The following is a 19,397-nucleotide window of genomic DNA, read 5'->3' as shown; positions in this document are numbered from 1 at the left end:
TAACAGTTTGATATCTTACAAAGTTAAACATACACTTAAAATACAACATAGCAGTTCTGTTTCTAGATATTTTCCCAAGAGAAATAAAAACTTATCCTATGAAGTAGTTGTGCAAGAATGGCCGTAACAGCTTTATTTGTAATAATAAAGGATTATAAGCAAACCAAATGTCATCAACAGGTTAATGGATTAAAAGTTGTGGTATATGGGGCGCCTGGGTGGCTCAATTGGTTAAGCGACTACCTTTGGCTCAGGTCATGATCCTGGAGTCCCGGGATCAAGTCCCGCATCGGGCTCCCTGCTTGGCGGGGAGCCTGCTTCTGCCTCTGACCCTCCCCCTCTCATGTGCTCTCTCTCTCTCATTCTCTCTGTCTCAAATAAATAAATAAAAAAAAAATCTTAAAAAAAAAAAAAAGTTGTGGTATATGTATAAAATTTAATACTCCTCAACAATAAAGAGAATAAACTACTAATACATGTAATATGGTAATATGGCTAAAGCTTATACATACAATGCTGAGTGAAAGATGCAAAACACAAAAAAGGACATATTCTAGACTTCCATTCATATGCAACGCTAGAAAAGGTACATCTAGGGGCGCCTGGGTGGCTAAGTCAGTTAAGCGTTTGCCTTCGGCTCAGGTGATGATCTCAGGGTCTTGGGATCGGGTCCCACATTGGGCTCTCTGCTCATTGGGGAGCCTGTTTCTCCCTCTGCCTCATGCTCTGCCTACTTGTACTCTCTGTCAAATAAATAAATAAAATCTTAAAAAAAAAAAAAAAGAAAGAAAATGTACATCTAATCTGTAGTGATATCAAAGCAGATCAGTGGTTGCTTGATAGCCAAGATAGGAATTCTGGGCCTGATTGATAAGAGGCTCATATAAGCTAGCTGACATAGTACAACATTGATTTAACAATCCTAGGATTTACATTCCTTTCTTGTGTACCTGACACATATCAAATTTTTTTCTTTTATTCTTACATTAATCCCCATACATTACATCATTAGTTTTAGATGAAGTGTTCCATGATTCATTGTCTGTGCACAACACCCAGTGCTCCATGCAGAACGTGCCCTCCTCAATACCCACCACCAGGCCAACCTATCCTCCCCCCCCTCCCCCCCAGAACCCTCAGTTTGTTTTTTAGAGTCCATGGTCTCTCATGGTTCGTCTACCCCTCCGATTTCCCCTGCTTCATTCTTCCCCTCCTGCTACCTTCTTCTTCTTTTTTTTTCTTAACATATATTGCATTATTTGTTTCAGAGGTACAGATCTGAGATTCAACAGTCTTGCACAATTCACAGCGCTTACCAGAGCACATACCCTCCCCAGTGTCTATCACCCAGTCACCCCATCCCTCCCACCCCACCCCCCACTCCAGCAACCCTCAGTTTGTTTCCTGCGATTAAGAATTCCTCATATCAGTGAGGTCATCTGATACATGTCTTTCTCTTTTTGACTTATTTCACTCAACATAATACACTCCAGTTCCATCCACGTCATTGCAAATGGCAAGATCTCATTCCTTTTGATGGCTGCATAATATTCCATTGTATATATATACCACCTCTTCTTTATCCATTCATCTGTCGATGGACATCTTGGCTCTTTCCACAGTTTGGCTATTGTGGACGTTGCTGCTATAAACATCGGGGTGCACGTACCCCTTCAGATCCCTACTTTTGTATCTTTGGGGAAAATACCCAGGAGTGCAATTGCTGGATCATATGGTAGCTCTATTTTCAACTTTTTGAGGAACCTCCATACTGTTTTCCAGAGTAGCTGCACCAGCTTGCATTCCCACCAACAGTGTAGGAGGGTTCCCCTTTCTCCACATCCCCGCCAACATCTGTTGTTTCCTGACTTGTTAATTTTAGCCATTCTGACTGGTGTGAGGTGGTATCTCATTGAGGTTTTGATTTGGATTTCCCTGATGACGAGCGATATTGAGCACTTTTTCATGTGTCTGTTCGCCATTTGGGTATCTTCTTTGGAAAAATGTCTGTTCATGTCTTCTGCCCATTTCTTGATTGGATCATTTGTTCTTTGGGTGTTGAGTTTGATGAGTTCTTTATAGATTTTGGATACTAGCCCTTTATCTGATATGTCATTTGCAAATATCTTCTCCCATTCTGTCGGTTGTCTTTTGGTTTTGCTGACTGTTTCCTTTGCTTTGCAAAAGCTTTATATCTTGATGAAGTCCCAATAGTTCATTTTTGCCCTTGCTTCCCTTGCCTTTGGTGATGTTTCTAGGAAGAAGTTGCTTCGGCTGAGGTCAAAGAGGTTCCTGCCTGTGTTCTCCTTTAGGATTTTGATGGACTCCTGTCTCACATTGAGGTCTTTCAACCATTTGGAGTCTATTTTTGTGTGTGGTGTAAGGAAATGGTCCAGTTTCATTCTTCTGCATGTGGCTATCCAATTTTCCCAACACCATTTGTTGAAGAGACTGTCTTTTTTCCATTGGACATTCTTTCCTGCTTTGTTGAAGATTAGTTGACTATAGAGTTGAGGGTCCATTGCTGGGCTCTCTATTCTGTTCCATTGATCGATGTGTCTGTTTTTGTGCCAGTACCATGCTGTCTTGATGATGACAGCTTTGTAATAGAGCTTGAAGTCCGGAATTGTAATGCCGCCAGCTTTGCTTTTCTTTTTCAACATTCCTCTGGCTATTCGGGGTCTTTTCTGGTTCCATACAAATTTTAGGATTATTTGTTCCATTTCTTTGGAAAAAGTGGATGGTATGTTCATGGGGATGGCACTGAATGTGTAGATTGCTCTAGGTAGCATTGACATCTTCACAATATTTGTTCTTACAATCCATGAGCATGGAACGTTTTTCCATTTCTTTGTGTCTTCCTCAATTTCTTTCCTAAGTATTTTATAGTTTTCTGAGTACAGATCCTTTGTCTCTTTGGTTAGATTTATTCCTAGGTATTTTATGGTTTTGGGTGCAATTGTAAATGGGATTGACTCCTTAATTTCTCTTTCTTCTGTCTTGTTGGTGTATAGGAATGCCACTGATTTCTGTGCATTGATTTTATATCCTGCCAACTTTACTGAATTCCTGTATGAGTTCTAGCAGTTTTGGGGTGGAGTCTTTGGGGTTTTCCACATAAAGTATTATATCATCTGCAAAGAGTGAGAGTTTGACTTCTTCTTTGCCAATTTGGATGCCTTTGATTTCTTTTTGTTGTCTGATTGCTGTGGCTAGGACTTCCAATACTATGTAAATAGCAGGGGTGATAGTGGACATCCCTGCCACGTTTCTGACCTTAGGGGGAAAGCTCTCAGTTTTTCCCCATTGAGAATGATATTTGCTGTAGGTTTTTCATAGATGGCTTTTATGATATTGAGGTATGTACCCTCTATGCCTATACTCTGAAGAGTTTTGATCAAGAAAGGATGCTGTACCTTGTCAAAAGCTTTTTCTGCATCTATTGAGAGGATCATATGATTCTTGTTCTTTCTTTTTTTTTTTTTTTAAGATTTTATTTATTTATTCGACAGAGACAGAGACAGCGAGAGTAGGAACACAGCAGGGAGAGTGGGAGGGCGAGAAGCAGGCTTCCTGCTGAGCAGGGAGCCCGATGTGGGACTCGATCCCAGGACCCTGGGATCATGACCCGAGCCGAAGGCAGACGCCCAACGACTGAGCCACCCAGGCACCCTTGTTCTTTCTTTTGTTAATGTATTGTATCATGTTGATTGATTTGCGGATGTTGAACCAACCTTGCAGCCCAGGAATAAATCCCACTTGGTTGTGGTGAATAATCCTTTTCATGTACTGTTGGATCCCATTGGCTAATATTTTGGTGAAAATTTTTGCATCCATGTTCATCAGGGATATTGGTCTGTCATTCTCCTTTTTGATGGGGTCTTTGTCTGGTTTTGGGATCAAGGTAATGCTGGCCTCCTAAAATGAGTTTGGAAGTTTTCCTTGCATTTCTATTTTTTGGAACAGTTTCAGAAGAATAGGTATTAATTCTTCTTGAAATGTTTGGTAGAATTCCCCTGGGAAGCCATCTGGCCCTGGGCTTTTGTTTGTTGGGAGATTTTTGATGACTGCTTCAATTTCCTTAGTGGTTATAGGTTTGTTCAGGTTTTCGATTTCTTCCTGGTTCAGTTTTGGTAGTTGATACATCTCTAGGAATGCATCCATTTCTTCCAGGTTATTTAATTTGCTGGCATAGAGTTGCTCATAATATGTTCTCATAATTGTTTGTATTTCTTTGGTGTTAGTTGTGATCTCTCCTCTTTCATTCATGATTTTGTTGATTTGGGTCATTTCTATTTTCTTTTTGATAAGTCTGGCCAGGGGTTTATCAATCTTGTTAATTCTTTCAAAGAACCAGCTCCTAGTTTCGTTGATCTGTTCTACTGTTCTTTTAGTTTCTATTTCATTGATTTCTGCTCTGATCTTTATTATTTCTCTTCTCCTGCTGGGTTTAGGCTTTATTTGCTGTTCTTTCTCCAGCTTCTTTAGGTGGAGGGTTAGGTTGTGTACTTGAGACCTTTCTTGTTTCTTGAGAAAGGCTTGTATTGCTATATACTTTCCTCTTAGGACTTCCTTTGCTGCATCCCAAAGATTTTGAACAGTTATGTTTTCATTTTCATTGGTTTCCATGTATTTTTTTAATTCTTTTTAATTTCCTGGATGACCCATTCATTCTTCAGTAGGATGCTCTTTAGCCTCCATGTATTTGAGTTCTTTCTGATTTTCCTCTTGTGATTGAGTTCTAGTTTCAAAGTATTGTGGTCTGAAAATAGGCAGGGAATGATCCCAATCTTTTGGTACCAGTTGAGACCTGATTTATGGCCTAGGATGTGATCTATTCTGGAGAATATTCCATGGGAACTAGAGAAGAATGTGTATTCCGTTGCTTTGGGATGGAATGTTCTGAATATGTCTGTGAAGTCCATTTGGTCCACTGTGTCATTTAAAGTCTTTATTTCCTTGTTGATCTTTTGCTTAGACGATCTGTCCATTTCAGTGAGGGGGGTGTTAAAGTCCCCCACTATTATTGTATTGTTGTCAATGTGTTTCTTTGCTTTTGTTATCAATTGCCTTATATAATTGGCTGCTCCCATGTTAGGGGCATAGATATTTACAATTGTTAGATCTTCTTGTTGGATAGACCCTTTAAGTAGGATATAATGTCCTTCCTCATCTCTTATTACAGTCTTTGGTTTAAAATCTAATTTGTCTGATATAAGGATTGCCACCCCAGCTTTCTTTTGGTGTCCATTAGCAAGGTAAATGGTTTTCCACCCCCTCACTTTCAATCTGGGGGTGTCTTTGGGTCTAAAATGAGTCTCTTGCAGACAGCATATCGATGGGTCTTGTTTTTTAATCCAGTCTGATAGCCTGTGTCTTTTGATTGGGGCATTTAGCCCATTTACATTCAGGGTAACTATTGAAAGATAGGAATTTAGTGCCATTGTATTGCCTGTAAGGTGACTGTTACCGTATATTGTTTGTGTTCCTTTCTGGTCTATGTTGCTTTTAGGCTCTCTCTTTGCTTAGAGGACCCCTTTCAAGATTTCTTGTAGGGCTGGTTTTGTGTTTGCAAATTCCTTTAATTTTTGTTTGTCCTGGAAGCTTTTTATCTCTCCTTCTATTTTCAAAGACAGCCTAGCTGGATAGAGTATTCTTGGCTGCATATTTTTCTCATTTAGTGCTCTAAATAGATCATGCCAGTCCTTTCTGGCCTGCCAGGTCTCTGTGGATAGGTCTGTTGCCAATCTAATATTTCTTCCATTGTAGGTTATATATCTCTTCTCCCGAGCTGCACTCAGGATTTTCTCTTTGTCCATGAGACTTGTAAGTTTTATTCTTAGATGTCGGGGTGTTGACCTATTTTTATTGATTTTGAGGGGGATTCTCTGTGCTTCCTGGATTTTGATGCGTGTTTCCTTCCCCAAATTAGGGAAGTTCTCTGCTATAATTTGCTCCATTATACCTTCTGCCCCTCTCTCTCTTTCTTCTTCTTCTGGGATCCCAATTATTCTAATGTTGTTTCGTCTTATGGTATCGCTTATCTCTCGAATTCTGCCCTCTTGATCCAGTAGTTGTTTATCTCTCTTTTTCTCAGCTTCTCTATTTTCCATCATTTGGTCTTCTATATTACTGATTCTCTCTTCTGCCTCATTTATCCTAGCAGTTAGCGCCCCCATTTTTTATTGCACCTCATTAATAGCTGTTTTGATTTCTACTTGGTTAGATTTTAGCTCTTTTACTTCTCCAGAAAGGGTTTCTCTAATAACTTCCATATTTTTTTCAAGCCCAGCTAGTATCTTTAAAGTGATGATTCTGAACTCTAGATCTGACATTGTACTAATGTTCGTATTGAGTAGGTCCCTGGCAGTCAGTACTACCTCTTCTTCTTTTTGTTGAGGTGATTTTTTCCATCTTGTCATTTTGTGCAGAGGAGAATAGATTAATGAGAGAACAAAATGCTAGCAGAGTAACCACGTCCCCAGAAAAAATACTCTAAACAAATCAGAAAAGACCTGAAGCAGTGGGATAAGAAAGGGAAAGAGAGAAAAAAGAAAAAGAAAAAAAAGAAAAAGATAAAAACAAACAAAACAAAACAACAACAACAAAAAAACCAGAATGAGATCAAATATGATCAGGCTGGTATATAGATCAGTGCCACACACTAGATTTGGGGTGTATTTTGGTCTTTTAGAAGAAAGTGCCTCCCAAAATTTTAAAGAAAGAAAATCTTATGTATGTACAAAAATAAGGGTTGATATGATGAAGGGATGGAATATGACTGTAAAGATGGAAATTATAAAAAAAATTATAAAAGGAATTGATAAGAAGTTGTTTGAAAAAAGAAAGAAGAGGATTTAAAAAAAGAAAAAAAAAAGGAGAATGTGATCAGGCAGAGGAGTAGAAAATATCATATACTAGAGATTTAGGGTATATTTTAATCTGTTAGAAGAAACTATCTCAAAATTTTAAAGAGAGAACAACTTATATATATATGGCAAAAATACGGGTAACTACTATGAAGGGATAGAATATGACTCTAAAAATGAAAATAAAAATGTTTTTTTTAAAAAAAGGGATTGATGAGATGTTGGTTGAAAAAGGGAAAAAGAAAAATTCAAAAAAAAAAAAAAACAGTTAAAAAAATTAACTTTGAAAGACTAAAGGATCTTGGTAAAAAAGCCATGAATTCTATGTGCAGTATTCCCCTAGCGCTGGAGTTCTGCCGTTCTCATTGATCGGTGAACTTGGTCTTGGCTGGCTGTTCTTGCTGATCTTCTGGGGGAGGGGCCTGTTGCCGTGGTTTCCAAATGTCTCTGCCGGAGGCGGAATTGCCCCGCCCTTGCCCCCTCCCGGCTAAGTAATCTGCTCGGGTTTGCTCTCCGGAGCTTTTGTTCCCTGCGAGCTTTCCGTACAGCTTTGGAAGCGGAGAGTGAAAATGGCGTCCTCCCAATCTCTGTCCCAGAGGAGCCAAGAACTTGGGGCCCCGCTCCTCAGTGAGCCCCCAGAGAAAAGCCATCAGTCACTCCCGTCTCCCTGGTCTCTGGCTGTACTCCGTGCTCACCCGGCCTGTGACCGCGTGTTTCTATCTCTGGCACCCGACCCCGGGTGGAGTCTCCAAACCCAGCAGATCCCTGCGGTGCACTCCCGCGCGGCTCCTCCCGGGGGAGGAAGGTGAGTCTCCCCGGATCTGCTGCTTGTTGGGTCCCTGCTGGAGGAGCAGGGGCCGACTGTGCCATGGATCACGGTTTATGGCCACCCCGAGCTGAGAGCCCGCGCCTGGGCTCCGCCTCTGCAGCCGGCTTCCCTGCTCCGTTACCTGGGAGCTCTGCCACACTCAGGCACCCCCGGTCTTTCTGTGACCCCGAGGGTCCTGAGACCACACTCTCCCAGAGGGTTCTACCTCCCGTTTAGCCATCAGAGTGATGTCCCTCAGTGGAGCAGACTTTTAAAAGTTCCGATTTTGTGCTCCGCGGCTCCATCACTTGCCAGAAGCGGCCGACGGAGGCCCCTCCCCCGCCGTCTATCCTCCCGAATATTGCCTCGGATTCACTTCTCCACACGTCCTACCTTCCAGAAAGTGGTCACTTTTCTGATGAGAGAGTTGTTGCTATTCTTTTCTTCGATTTCCTGTTTTGTTTGTAGGTGTTCAGAATGGTTTGATCCCTATCCAGCTGAATTCCTGAGAGGAGACGAAATCCAGGTCTCCTACTCCTCCGCCATCTTGCTCCACCCCCCCCCACACACATATCAAATTTAACCATATTTTGGGTCATAAAGAAATCCTAAACAAATACCAAACTTTTGAAACCATTCAGAGTTTGTTCTCCAATTACAATAGTATTTTAGGCTAGAAATCAATAACAAAATGAAAATTAAGAAATCCTCCCTTACCAGAAAATTAAAACAAATAATAAATACCTCATCCATGAGGTAACTAAGAATAAATGATAAAATATGAAAACATTCTCTCTGAGGTCAAAGATGCATGAAAAATGCCTGGTATCACCACTTCTACACTGGTAGTTCTACCTAGTGTAATAATGCAAAATATAAAAAAAAAACAAACAAACAAAAAAGAAATATAATTGTCATTATTTATAGATGACATGCTTGTGTACAGGAAAATCCAAAAGAATCTAGAAAAATGTATAAGAATAATTAAGTGAATTGTGCACACAGTCTTTAGATGCAGGCTAATACAAACAGAAGAGAATATATATTCAGCTTCATTAGTTATCAATGAAGTACCACTTAAAATCTCAACTGTAAACCTGCCAAAATGGTTAAAGTGAAAAATATGAGGAAAAAATGTCGGTGAAGATATGTAGCTATTGGAACTATCAGATATTGCTGGTGGAAGTATAAATTTGCTGGATCACTTTCACTTTTTATGTGGAAGTATCCAATAAAACTGAATATGTGAATTTTTATGACTTTGCAATTGCACTCTCAGGTACATACCCAACAAAATTTCATGTATTTGTTAACCAAAATACACGTAACAGACTATTCATAAATTGCTATTCATAATAGCCCTAAACCACTTTAAAGTCCATCAACAGTCGAATGGATAAATAAACTATGATTTTTTTACGTTGGGGATGTTATATCAGAATGAGAATTAGGTGATTTCATAAATGAAATTTGATTGAAAGAAACCAGATGCATAAGATTATATGTTGAATTATTTAATATGTATGTTAAATATTTAACATACATGTTATATTAGATAATATATGAATATTACATTTAAGTATATTTACATATATTTATGTTATATATAATATATTAATTATACAGTATATCATATATTTAATAGATCAATATCAATATTATATATATATTTACATATATAATATATAACCCACATTACACACAATATGTTTAATTATGTATAATATAGTTTATATATTATATATATTTAATAATAGATTATATCAATAATATATATGTGAAAATGAGAAATAAGAAATTGCTTGAGAAGTGAGGAAAATAGTGTCAGGGAGTATAGCAAACCTTTTAACAAGTCTGGCTGTGTTTTAAGGTAGGATTTTATGAACATTTAAATACTACATGAAAATGTCATTAAAAAGAATACCAGAAAGATACAGTAGTATAAAAGAATTACTAATTGTGCACAGTCCCCAAGAAGGCAGGGAGAAATAAAATCTAGAGCTCAGTTAGCAGCACTGGTTATAGATGGAAAAAGAGATAACGCTTTCATTTTAATGGAAATGGCTAAGAATATAGGTTGGATTTGGGCAGGTTCATTTGCTGCTTCTATTTTTGTTTCTAATTTACTGTTGCTATTTTGTTTCCTTGCTTATTTGTTTTATATTTATTTTAGGTGAAATATTCTGCAGAACAAATGAGAATACAGAGTGCTAGAGCTTTGATGAGAGTAGAAGTTTGAACGAGTGTTTGGGTGGAAGGAGTTCAATACTGGCTGAAGACACAGCACAGCATTGTCAGCTTCAGGCTGGTGTCCATCCATTTAACTAGAAACCCATTTGCCCAATGGAGGGATTCTCTACAAGTAGGAGAGAGTCACCAATGGATCAGTGCTAGGGACATAGGTAGTTCTCTTCTACTAGATGTTTGTAGCAGAGGCAAATGAACTAAGAAATGTTAGCTGTTGCTAATAGAGGGGTTAAAATGGTAGGAAGATGATCAAGAGAGATTTGAAAAACAGCAGGAATGTGAAAAGATCTGTGGACTGGAAGTCCCTGCATGGATTGGGAAACTGATACCATTTGGATTTTTAACTTCACACAACCTACTTTCCCCTTGCCTTTGGTCATGCAAGAGATGAGGGTAGGATCTAGGGCCAATACTGGTGCTTCCTTGCTCTCAGTCCAGAGGTCTCATAGCCATCAACAAAATGTCAGATTGAATACGGATGGTAGATGCCTGTGGAGAGGACAGACCTCAGTGCTCTGTCTGATGTTGGAGAGAAGAGAAAGCACAGGTTGGAACATGGATGTTGAGACAGGCATGCCAAACCCTGCCCCTGCCTGTGAGCTCTACTTAGGAAAGAATATACTATTTTTTCTGAATTTGTGTAACTAGTGCCTGGGCTGTAAAGGTTATAGAAAATTAGTTCTTCAGTTAAGCATTTGTCTTTAAGTCAACATGGTTAAAGGATAGTTAAGGAGAGCTCATTGATATCACCAACCATGTTTTTATAACAGGTCATTTCAAATAGAATTAAAAGGCATTCTGAGTAGCCACCTGAACTGGTGTTATGTTTGTGATTATTTCCTTTCAAGATGATGCAAAATGTTTTCGGCCTGGAATATGTGCTTCAGAAAAAAATTAGCTTTGAAAATGCTTTTTGACAGGATAGTATTACAAATGAATAAATGTCATATTTCACTTCATGTCTGGCTGTCTCGGTGGTGTTAAATTTCTTAGTTATTCCATGCATTGATTTTCCCCCTTTCAACTTAAATTGTCCTTTTCTGTTGTCATGTTCTAATGGAGAGTTGGCAAAGGACAAATTAACTATGTGAGTTTTATCAGTGGCCCTTTGAAATAACTCTTCATATTTAAAGTGGAGCCACCTTCTCAATTTAATTATAAGCTTGACAATTTCAATTTGGATATGTAACTCCATTTTGACTAGCCTTAACGAAGTCCCTAATTTGATTTTCCCATTAAGCCAGCCTGCTATTTAACATTTTTGAATGCATCTGAAAAGAGAAAATGGTTTCAATACAGGCCATTCTTCTAAAAATCTGTTCAGAAACAAAAGAATATGTTAAGCAAGTATTGGGATAAAATTAGCTCCTCAAGAGAGGTTCAGGATGGATAATAAAAACATATTGAATTAGATGATGGATTTTTGCTGACAAATATATATTTAAGCATTTCCAATGGTGTACAGCTACCACTGTTAGGTCAATCTAGAAATGAAAATGATGCCTATAAATTAGAAAGGCTGTAAAAATTTGTCAGTTTTTTAAGAAATATTATGCTGTTGTTGTCTACCAACACCCAGACATAATGCCCTTTCACATTACCTATGTTAATTTATTTCTAAATAATTTAACTGAGAACTTTAAAACTAAGTAAGGGTTAAATAGCACCTGCAGGGCTTGGGGACCAAATCCTGATTTCTTTCTTTCTTCTTCTTTTTTATCATTTTTTAAAAAATCATGATAAGTGTATTCTTTAATCCTCATCCCCTATTTCCCACATCCCCCACCTGCCTCTCCTCTGGTAACCATCAGCTTGTTGTCTATAGTTAAGAGTCTGTTTCTTAGTTGGTCTTTCTCTCTCTCATTTTTCCTTTGCTTATTTGTTTTGTTTCTTAAATTCCACACGAGTGAAATCATGTGGTATATTTCTTTTCACACTGACTTATTTCACCCAGCATTATACTCTCTAGCTCCATCTATGTTGTTGCAAATGGCAAGACTTCATTCCTTTTTATGGCTGAATAATATTCCATCATATATATGTATTTATATATGCATATGCATGTGTGTATATATGTATATTTATATATGTATGTGTATGTGTGTGTATATATATATACTACCATATATATATATATATATATACACATACATATATATATATACACATATATATACACACACCACATCTTCATTATCCATTCATCTCTCAACAATGGACATTTGGGCTGCTTCCATATAAATATGTATATTGTAAATAAAGCTACAATAAACATGGGGTGCATGTATCCCTTTGAATTGGTATTTTTGTATGTTGGGGGTAATTACCCAGTAGTGTTATTCCTAGATTGTAGGGTAGTTTTATTTTTAATTTTTTGAGGAAACTCCATACTGTTTTCCACAGTGGCTGCACAAGTTGGCATTCCCACCAATGTAAAAGTGTTCCTTTTTCTCCACATCCTCACCAATGCTTGTTGTTTCTTATGTTGTTGATTTTAGCCATTCTGACAAGTGTGAGGTGGTATCTCATTATAATTTTGATTGCCCTGTTGATGAGTGATGTGCATCTTTTCATGTGTTTGTTGACCATCTGGATGTATTCTTTGGAGAAATGTCTGTTCATGTCTTCTGGCCATTTTTTAATTAGATTATTTGTTTTTTGGGTTTTGAGCTGTATCAGTTCTCTTCCAATCCTAGTTTCTACTGCAAGCCAAGGCAAATAAATTAATTTTATTTGCGAATCAGAGAAAATTTGGTTTATATTTACACTGTGACACATTTTAAAGATGAAATGATGTTATGAAGTTCTATGTCCTAGAATCTATAATATGGTTTGTTTATGTTTTTTTGTTATCTTATTGAGACCCACATTTTAAAATTTAAAAATCTTTTGTTATAAAATAGTATTAATCTAAAAGTTTTTAAGTTGTTTGGAGCTTATAAGGATGACTATTTCTATTTGCTATTTCAAAAAAAAAAAAAAAAGCTCTTCCTAGAAAATGATGGAATATAAACATTATCAAATCACTATCCTAATAGAATGCCTTGGCTAGTAGGGTAGCTTCATTTTTCTTAGTACCAGTAGACATTACAAAAGTTCTATAACTTTCCCCAAATCAGTTATTAGTCAATTCTTAAATTTTAGACATTATATTAATGTTAGTGCAAATTCTCCAACTATTCATACCTGAAAATAAACACACATTGGAAGTGACATATTACTGAAAGGCAGGGTGTATGATGGATAAGAGCACCAGGTATTTGAACGAGACTGCCTTGGCTCAGATTCCAGCTGTACCATTTAGCAGCTGTATTGCCTTGAGCAAGTGACCAAACCTTCCTGTTCCTTTGTTTCCTCATCTATAAAATGGAGATAATAGTAGTACTTACCGCATAGGGTTGCTGTGAGTGAATATATGTCAACTACTTAGAACAGGGCCAACATACAGGAAGCACACAATAGATATTAACAATTGTTATAAGCTGTTATTATAATTGGAGCCAAACTCCACACATTTGCCTTTCAAGTATTGTGTTGTGCAGGTGCAACATCCACCAGAGGTCTTTAAGCTTAGGTAAACACTGAGACTCACAAGAATTGCATAGTCTACACTTGGCACCAGTTTACCAGGAAGGTTTTAGGAAAGGAAATACATCTTTTCAGGCAACATCAGGCTTTTCTCTCCCCAGGAGTCCCAGTAGCAATAGCTTGCATGGCAGTTCTCACAGGGGTTGGGAAGCTATGCTTTCCCCAAGTGACGGCCCAGGTGCAAGGGGATGAGATCCACATCAATGGGAGTGAGGTTCACTTTCTGAACTCCTCATATAAAACGCGTATCTGATAAAGGTCTTGTATCCTGAATATGGGAAGTTAGAATAGTCTAGTACAAGACATTCTAATGAAGACATTCTAGTGTCCTGACATAATGTAGACGAGAAGCTTAGAAAATTAGAAGAAGGAATAACTACCTTATTTTTTATTACTCTTGGCTATCAATATCACAATAGGATTTTGACAAGGGTTTACCAGCAGGGGTTCCACCTTGTTGTAGTTGTGGAGGATTTACATCACAGGTATTTAACATTGGTTTTTGTAGAAAGATCCAGACGTTATATAGTAGTCACATGGACAAAAAGTTGACATTTTATGAGGAAAAAGAAAATATCTTTATTGCTGTTGAACTACTCCTTTTCCATAGCAAAGCATTATCGACATATCTCTAAGTAGGACCAAACTTTTTATCTGAAAACATTTTTAGACCTGGACAAATTTGTACTGTAGCTTGAAATCACAGAATACATACCACAAAGCACAGCAGAGACACTAAAATAAAATAAACTAAGATTCCTATAAAATGATAATATCGACTCTATTTAGATGGTCATGATTTGGATTGTTTGCAAAATACATCTTACATTTAGGGTAAGGGCTAATTTACTAAACATAATCTCTTTATATTTATTTAGATCTTAAAAAAATGTGGCAGAACTTACTAATTTATGTTTGGACATAGACAATATTGAGAAACTTACTGTAACATTAGTGGACCAACAAGCACAGTTATTTTAAAGCCACACCAGAGTTGTAAGAATAAGCACAAATCACCAGCATAGGAAGCGTGGCTGTCTTCCCTTTTACTGTGGTAAGAGAACAGATTTCCAATTAATCAGAGCCCTTTCCTTTAGATCAAAATGCTCTTTAAGAGTTATGTAAAACCTTGTCCCCTATTATGGAAAGGGGGGTTAGAAAGCTTGAATACACATATTTACATATGACCTTAGGAGGTTTGAGGTCTTAGAAACTATTTTTGTTCTTTGTTGATACTTTGATCAAGAACGCTTCATCCAGATCATAGAGGAATGTTACCAGATGTTAGGGAAAGTAGCTCCTTCTATGGTAAACATTTCAAGTTGCATTTGCCTAGAAGAATGTTCTGTTAATGAAAGTGATTCATCATGGTACGAGAATCTTTGGACCGGGGTTTTATAAGTCTGATTGGTTTACTGTACTGAGCCTTTAGAGTATATTAACATTCTTGTCTTGCACAGGTGCATTTGTGAAATTCAGAAAACTTTGTTCAATAAGTTGAACACAGAGATCCCAAAGTGATGCATTGTCCAGCTCAAATTTACCTTTGTTTTCACAAAGAAGGTTTTATTGAATACTTCCCTTGAAAGATTTATCATCAAAGTGGACCTCAATAAGATTATAAAAATTTTTTGCAGACAGGAAATTGTGCAGTTACTCTCTATGAGTAGGCTTGAGCCACTGCTTGGACCTCAAACAAAATTTCCTACCATTTGTTAGGCTTGTCTGTACACCTTGCTTGTGTGACCAGTGATTTGGCTAATAGCAGAGCGATACATCTTAGCAGACATAGCTCTTAGATTTCAAAGATCCTTATAGAATGCCTGACAAGTTTTTGTCATGAAATGACAGAATTCTTTTAGCAATTGTCCTAATCTGTCTGCAAAACTAGTGTTCACGTTCTCCTAGGGGGATAATTTGTCCTATGGTTTTTCTGAGTCACCCAGAGGAGAAGTTTTACTATAGCCATTTAGAATTTTAAAATAAAAGGCTTTGTCAGAGGCCAGCATAAGAGATCACAATGGCATAGACAGGGCTTTGCTGATTCAATGAAGAAAGAAGACAAGCCAGTATCCACATTTTAAGGCATGGATTGAACTTAAACATCCTCTCTAGGCTACTGATTTCTATATACCACTTGTATGGAAAAATCAAAAGGAAATGAAATAAAATGCAGTCTATACATGATAAGATTACAAAGTCAAAAGGAGGAGACATGCATGTGAAAGAACAAGAGGGTAGGAAAGCCAAAGCCACTGGTGAAATCCTGAATGATAGCGGGTCTCTAGAATGTTCTTCCATGAAAGACTTTATGGTAGCACAGGGCCCTTGGAGTAAACCAGATATTTTCATGTTTGAGAGAGAAAACTACCAAGGATCCTCAATACTATTCATGTTAGTTCATCATTTAGAAAAATTTTCTTCTCCCTGTGGTGAGATTGGGAACTACTTTCAGAATCTAACCAGCTCGCAGAGGTTTTGAATAAAAATTGCTAATTATTAAAGGACAGATTTCAGCCTCTAATCTGTCCATAGAGGAACACTAATAATGAAGTGCATTATTCTATTCGAAGTCTAGTGTTTTTTCTTTAAAGTTGTGTACAGTTTCAGAAGCTCTAAGTGTCCTCTGAAATACGTGGCGGTGCTTCATGAAATCCTGTTTAATGTTTGCAGAGCATTTGTCATTCCTGCCACATGTACAGATTTTACATTTCTGGCTTCAGTAAGTAAAACGACTTAAAGATGTGTAGTTGCCAAGTACTACTGCCTTTCAATTTACATACTTTTTGGTGTTACCTTTTCAAGGATTTCAGGCTTGGCATATAATGGAGCTAATTAAATTACCGCTGCCCCAGGCACATAACCTCAGCTTACTACTTTCCTTCGTTCATTTATTCTGTATGTGAGATGAGACTCCTTGAGCTGCAAAGGTAGAGTACTCAGGCCATGCAGCTGCTGATGGATTTTAGCAACCACAGAGCCAGTGTTTGAGTCTCAGCCCTGACAGCGCACATCACAGAGAAGTGACAGTGGAGGCACATCTCCCTGTGTGAGTTGGCTGGGGATGACAATCTGCCAAACTAAAATAATGGAAGAAGCATTAGTTGTATAAAAATGAACCAACTCAGTTTAGCTCTAAGGTGTTTTGCAAAACTCGAGCAATATCACTCCATTTATCCCTGAGATTATTTTTGTGAACAATCCAGAAGACAACAATTAAAAACAAAAGCATGTGGGAAAACGTTTGTTTTAGTACTTTCATTAGTGCATCTTTATAATTAGACGATTTTGTCAGTCTTCATAAGACACAAAGGAAATGTATTTAATAGCAATCAGCTATTTGGCAATCCCTGTACTAGGTCCTTGACACATATTATTTAACTTTAATAAGTATTTTTTTCTATCAAATATTTTAAGAAACTAGGATGAAAATGATTAAATGATTTGCCCAAGTTCTAAGGCAGACCTGGAATTTAAACCCAACCTTATTTGACTGAAAAGACTTGGCTTTATCTACTTTAATACACTGCATGATAGGTTTAAAAGTTCTGTGTTTAAAAAAAAGAGACACTTTTAGGTGGACTTCTTTGGGAAATGTTCATGAAAGTGAATGGTATACATGCATATGTACACCTGTATGTGCTGTATGTGTGTATCATATTTATCTGAAACTATAAATTCCCTAAAAGGAAGAATTTTCAGTTGCTGTTCTTATAAAGTAACTTACACATACAATTGCTTTTATTGTGGACAGTCATCTTTTATAGAAAATGCTCAGAATTATCCCTGGAAATGGGGGAGATTCATTACAAAGAAAGCGGCGACCATCTGGACCTGGACCTTATAATAGTATATAGAAGTTATAGAATCCATTTCACTGAAAACCAAGAGACGGAAATTAATCTTTTAAAAATATCATCTCAGAAGATAGAATATGAATATATTTATGCATCAAATAAATAGATAAATGATAAATTTAGGTGGATGGATTAATGTAGATAATTTACATAGATACATAAAATGGGGATTAACTCATTTCTGGGGTGAAAACAGAGTGGCACATTTCAGTTTCTGTAACATTAAATCTCTTTAAATTTCTGACTGCATTCTTGAACAATAGCTCTTTTTTTCCTCCTACAGTTGGACAGCGTCACCTCCCTGATCCAAGCAGCCAAAAATTTAATGAATGCTGTGGTGCAAACAGTGAAAATGTCTTACATTGCCTCAACCAAGATCATCCGAATTCAGAGTCCTTCTGGGCCCCGGCACCCAGTTGTGATGTGGAGAATGAAGGCTCCTGCAAAAAAGCCCTTGATTAAAAGAGAGAAGCCAGAGGAAACTTGTGCAGCTGTCAGACGAGGCTCAGCAAAGAAAAAAATCCACCCAGTGCAAGTCATGAGTGAATTTAGAGGAAGGCATGTCTACTGAACCCACTATTCTACTCTAGTGCTTGTATTACAAAGTCCTGGTGAAACACAGTGCTTTAATTTTACACTTAATTAATTCTGTAAGTTCACTAACTTTTAGAATTTAACACACAAATAACATAAAACATTGGAGGCAGTATGTATTTGGGATCATGTCATTGCCATCTTTTTCTGGCCAGCACCTAATAAGTATGCAATACATGCTTGTTGAATGAATGAACCTTTTAGATGTCACCCAGCCTTTCCTATCACAGACAATAGCTTATATTCATTACCAAATGAACATTGGAGACTCGAGTGAGTCCTGTTCATCTGTAAAAGCTCAAATACACTCACCTCATCATTTTGAACTAAAACACTGACATGAGCTCTTGACTTCGTTTTCAATGAAAGCAAAAGACTTCATATTTTCCCATTAATCTCTATATTTTCTTTACCTGACCTAACCTGACAGACATGTATGATACTCTTATCTAGAGATTGAATTTTTTTTTTTTCACTATCTAGATATCTGTATCTATTGTCAATTGATTAGGCTAACATCAAACTAACCAAGCTCAACAGTCAAGTTCAGCCTTGATTATTAATGAAACATTTTTTTAACATTATAAAGATTACAGTGAGTTTTGATGCCACAAATGTACCTTTTAAGTTTCCATAGTATTCAGCAGTTCTGCACATTGAGGGTTAGGTTTAAACAGATCCATCAGAATACATATATGGAGGAAAAGTGATGACCCATTGGGGAAATGGAACACATAACTATATTCCTGAGTGAGTTATTATGACAGAAGTAGAAAGAGTTCTGCATGACTCTAAAAATCCATTTGTATTAGCTTGCAATTGTAATTAAAAAGAAAAGGCCAGTTTGAAAAACCTTTTGGTGTTGCGTAAAATATAACTGCATGAAATGTATCATTGAACTAAGAAGTAGAGTTAATGGCAATTAAGCTGGAGTGATTTTAATAATATTATTTAAAATAAAAATCACTGAGGTCATTTTATAACCAGTCACTGCACTCATCCTTAGTTAAGTTCATGAAGGATTTTTTAATAGTCTTAGGGTCTGGTGCATTGCCCCTCCCCTGCTCTCTCCCGATCTCGCTCTCCCTGCCCCACCTTTCCTTCTTTGGAGGAGTTAAGTTTCATTTTTTCTCAGACATAGAGCTCCCATTCACAAGATTACAAACATTCATTCCCTAGTCTACTTTATCAAAATTATACTATAATTGTAACTTCATACGACATTGCCGTAAATGAGTTGTCTCAACAACTATGTCATCTTAGTCTGATAAGTAAAATTCAGACATGCAACATCAGTTGATACCAGGAGGACCAGTTTGGGTAAAAGAATGTGTGAAACATAAGAATGCATAAAGTTGAGAGTATGATATGTATGGTACTTTGAGCAAATGGTATGGGGAAAGGATTTATTTAATAGATCATTATCAATTATGT

The 19,397-nt window shown here is 37.2% G+C and overlaps 1 protein-coding gene across 1 annotated transcript in view; it reads left to right on the top strand.

The window, feature by feature from the left end:
* The window catches only part of LOC118018595 (catenin alpha-3-like), a 1,827,095-nt gene extending 1,807,922 nt beyond the window's left edge, over positions 1-19,173 (top strand). Inside the window, exon 19 of the mRNA XM_035017231.1 lies at positions 17,653-19,173. Within this exon, the coding sequence (XP_034873122.1) occupies positions 17,653-17,940 (288 nt within the window). The 3' untranslated portion in view covers positions 17,941-19,173. The remainder of the gene's footprint in view (positions 1-17,652) is intronic.
* The last annotated feature ends 224 nt before the right edge of the window (positions 19,174-19,397 follow it).

This window comes from Mirounga leonina, unplaced genomic scaffold (assembly GCF_011800145.1).
Source record: "Mirounga leonina isolate KUSES-001 unplaced genomic scaffold, KU_Mleo_1.0 Mir_107, whole genome shotgun sequence".
Taxonomy (NCBI): Eukaryota; Metazoa; Chordata; class Mammalia; order Carnivora; family Phocidae; genus Mirounga; species Mirounga leonina.
This window is presented reverse-complemented; position numbering and strand designations above follow the sequence as displayed.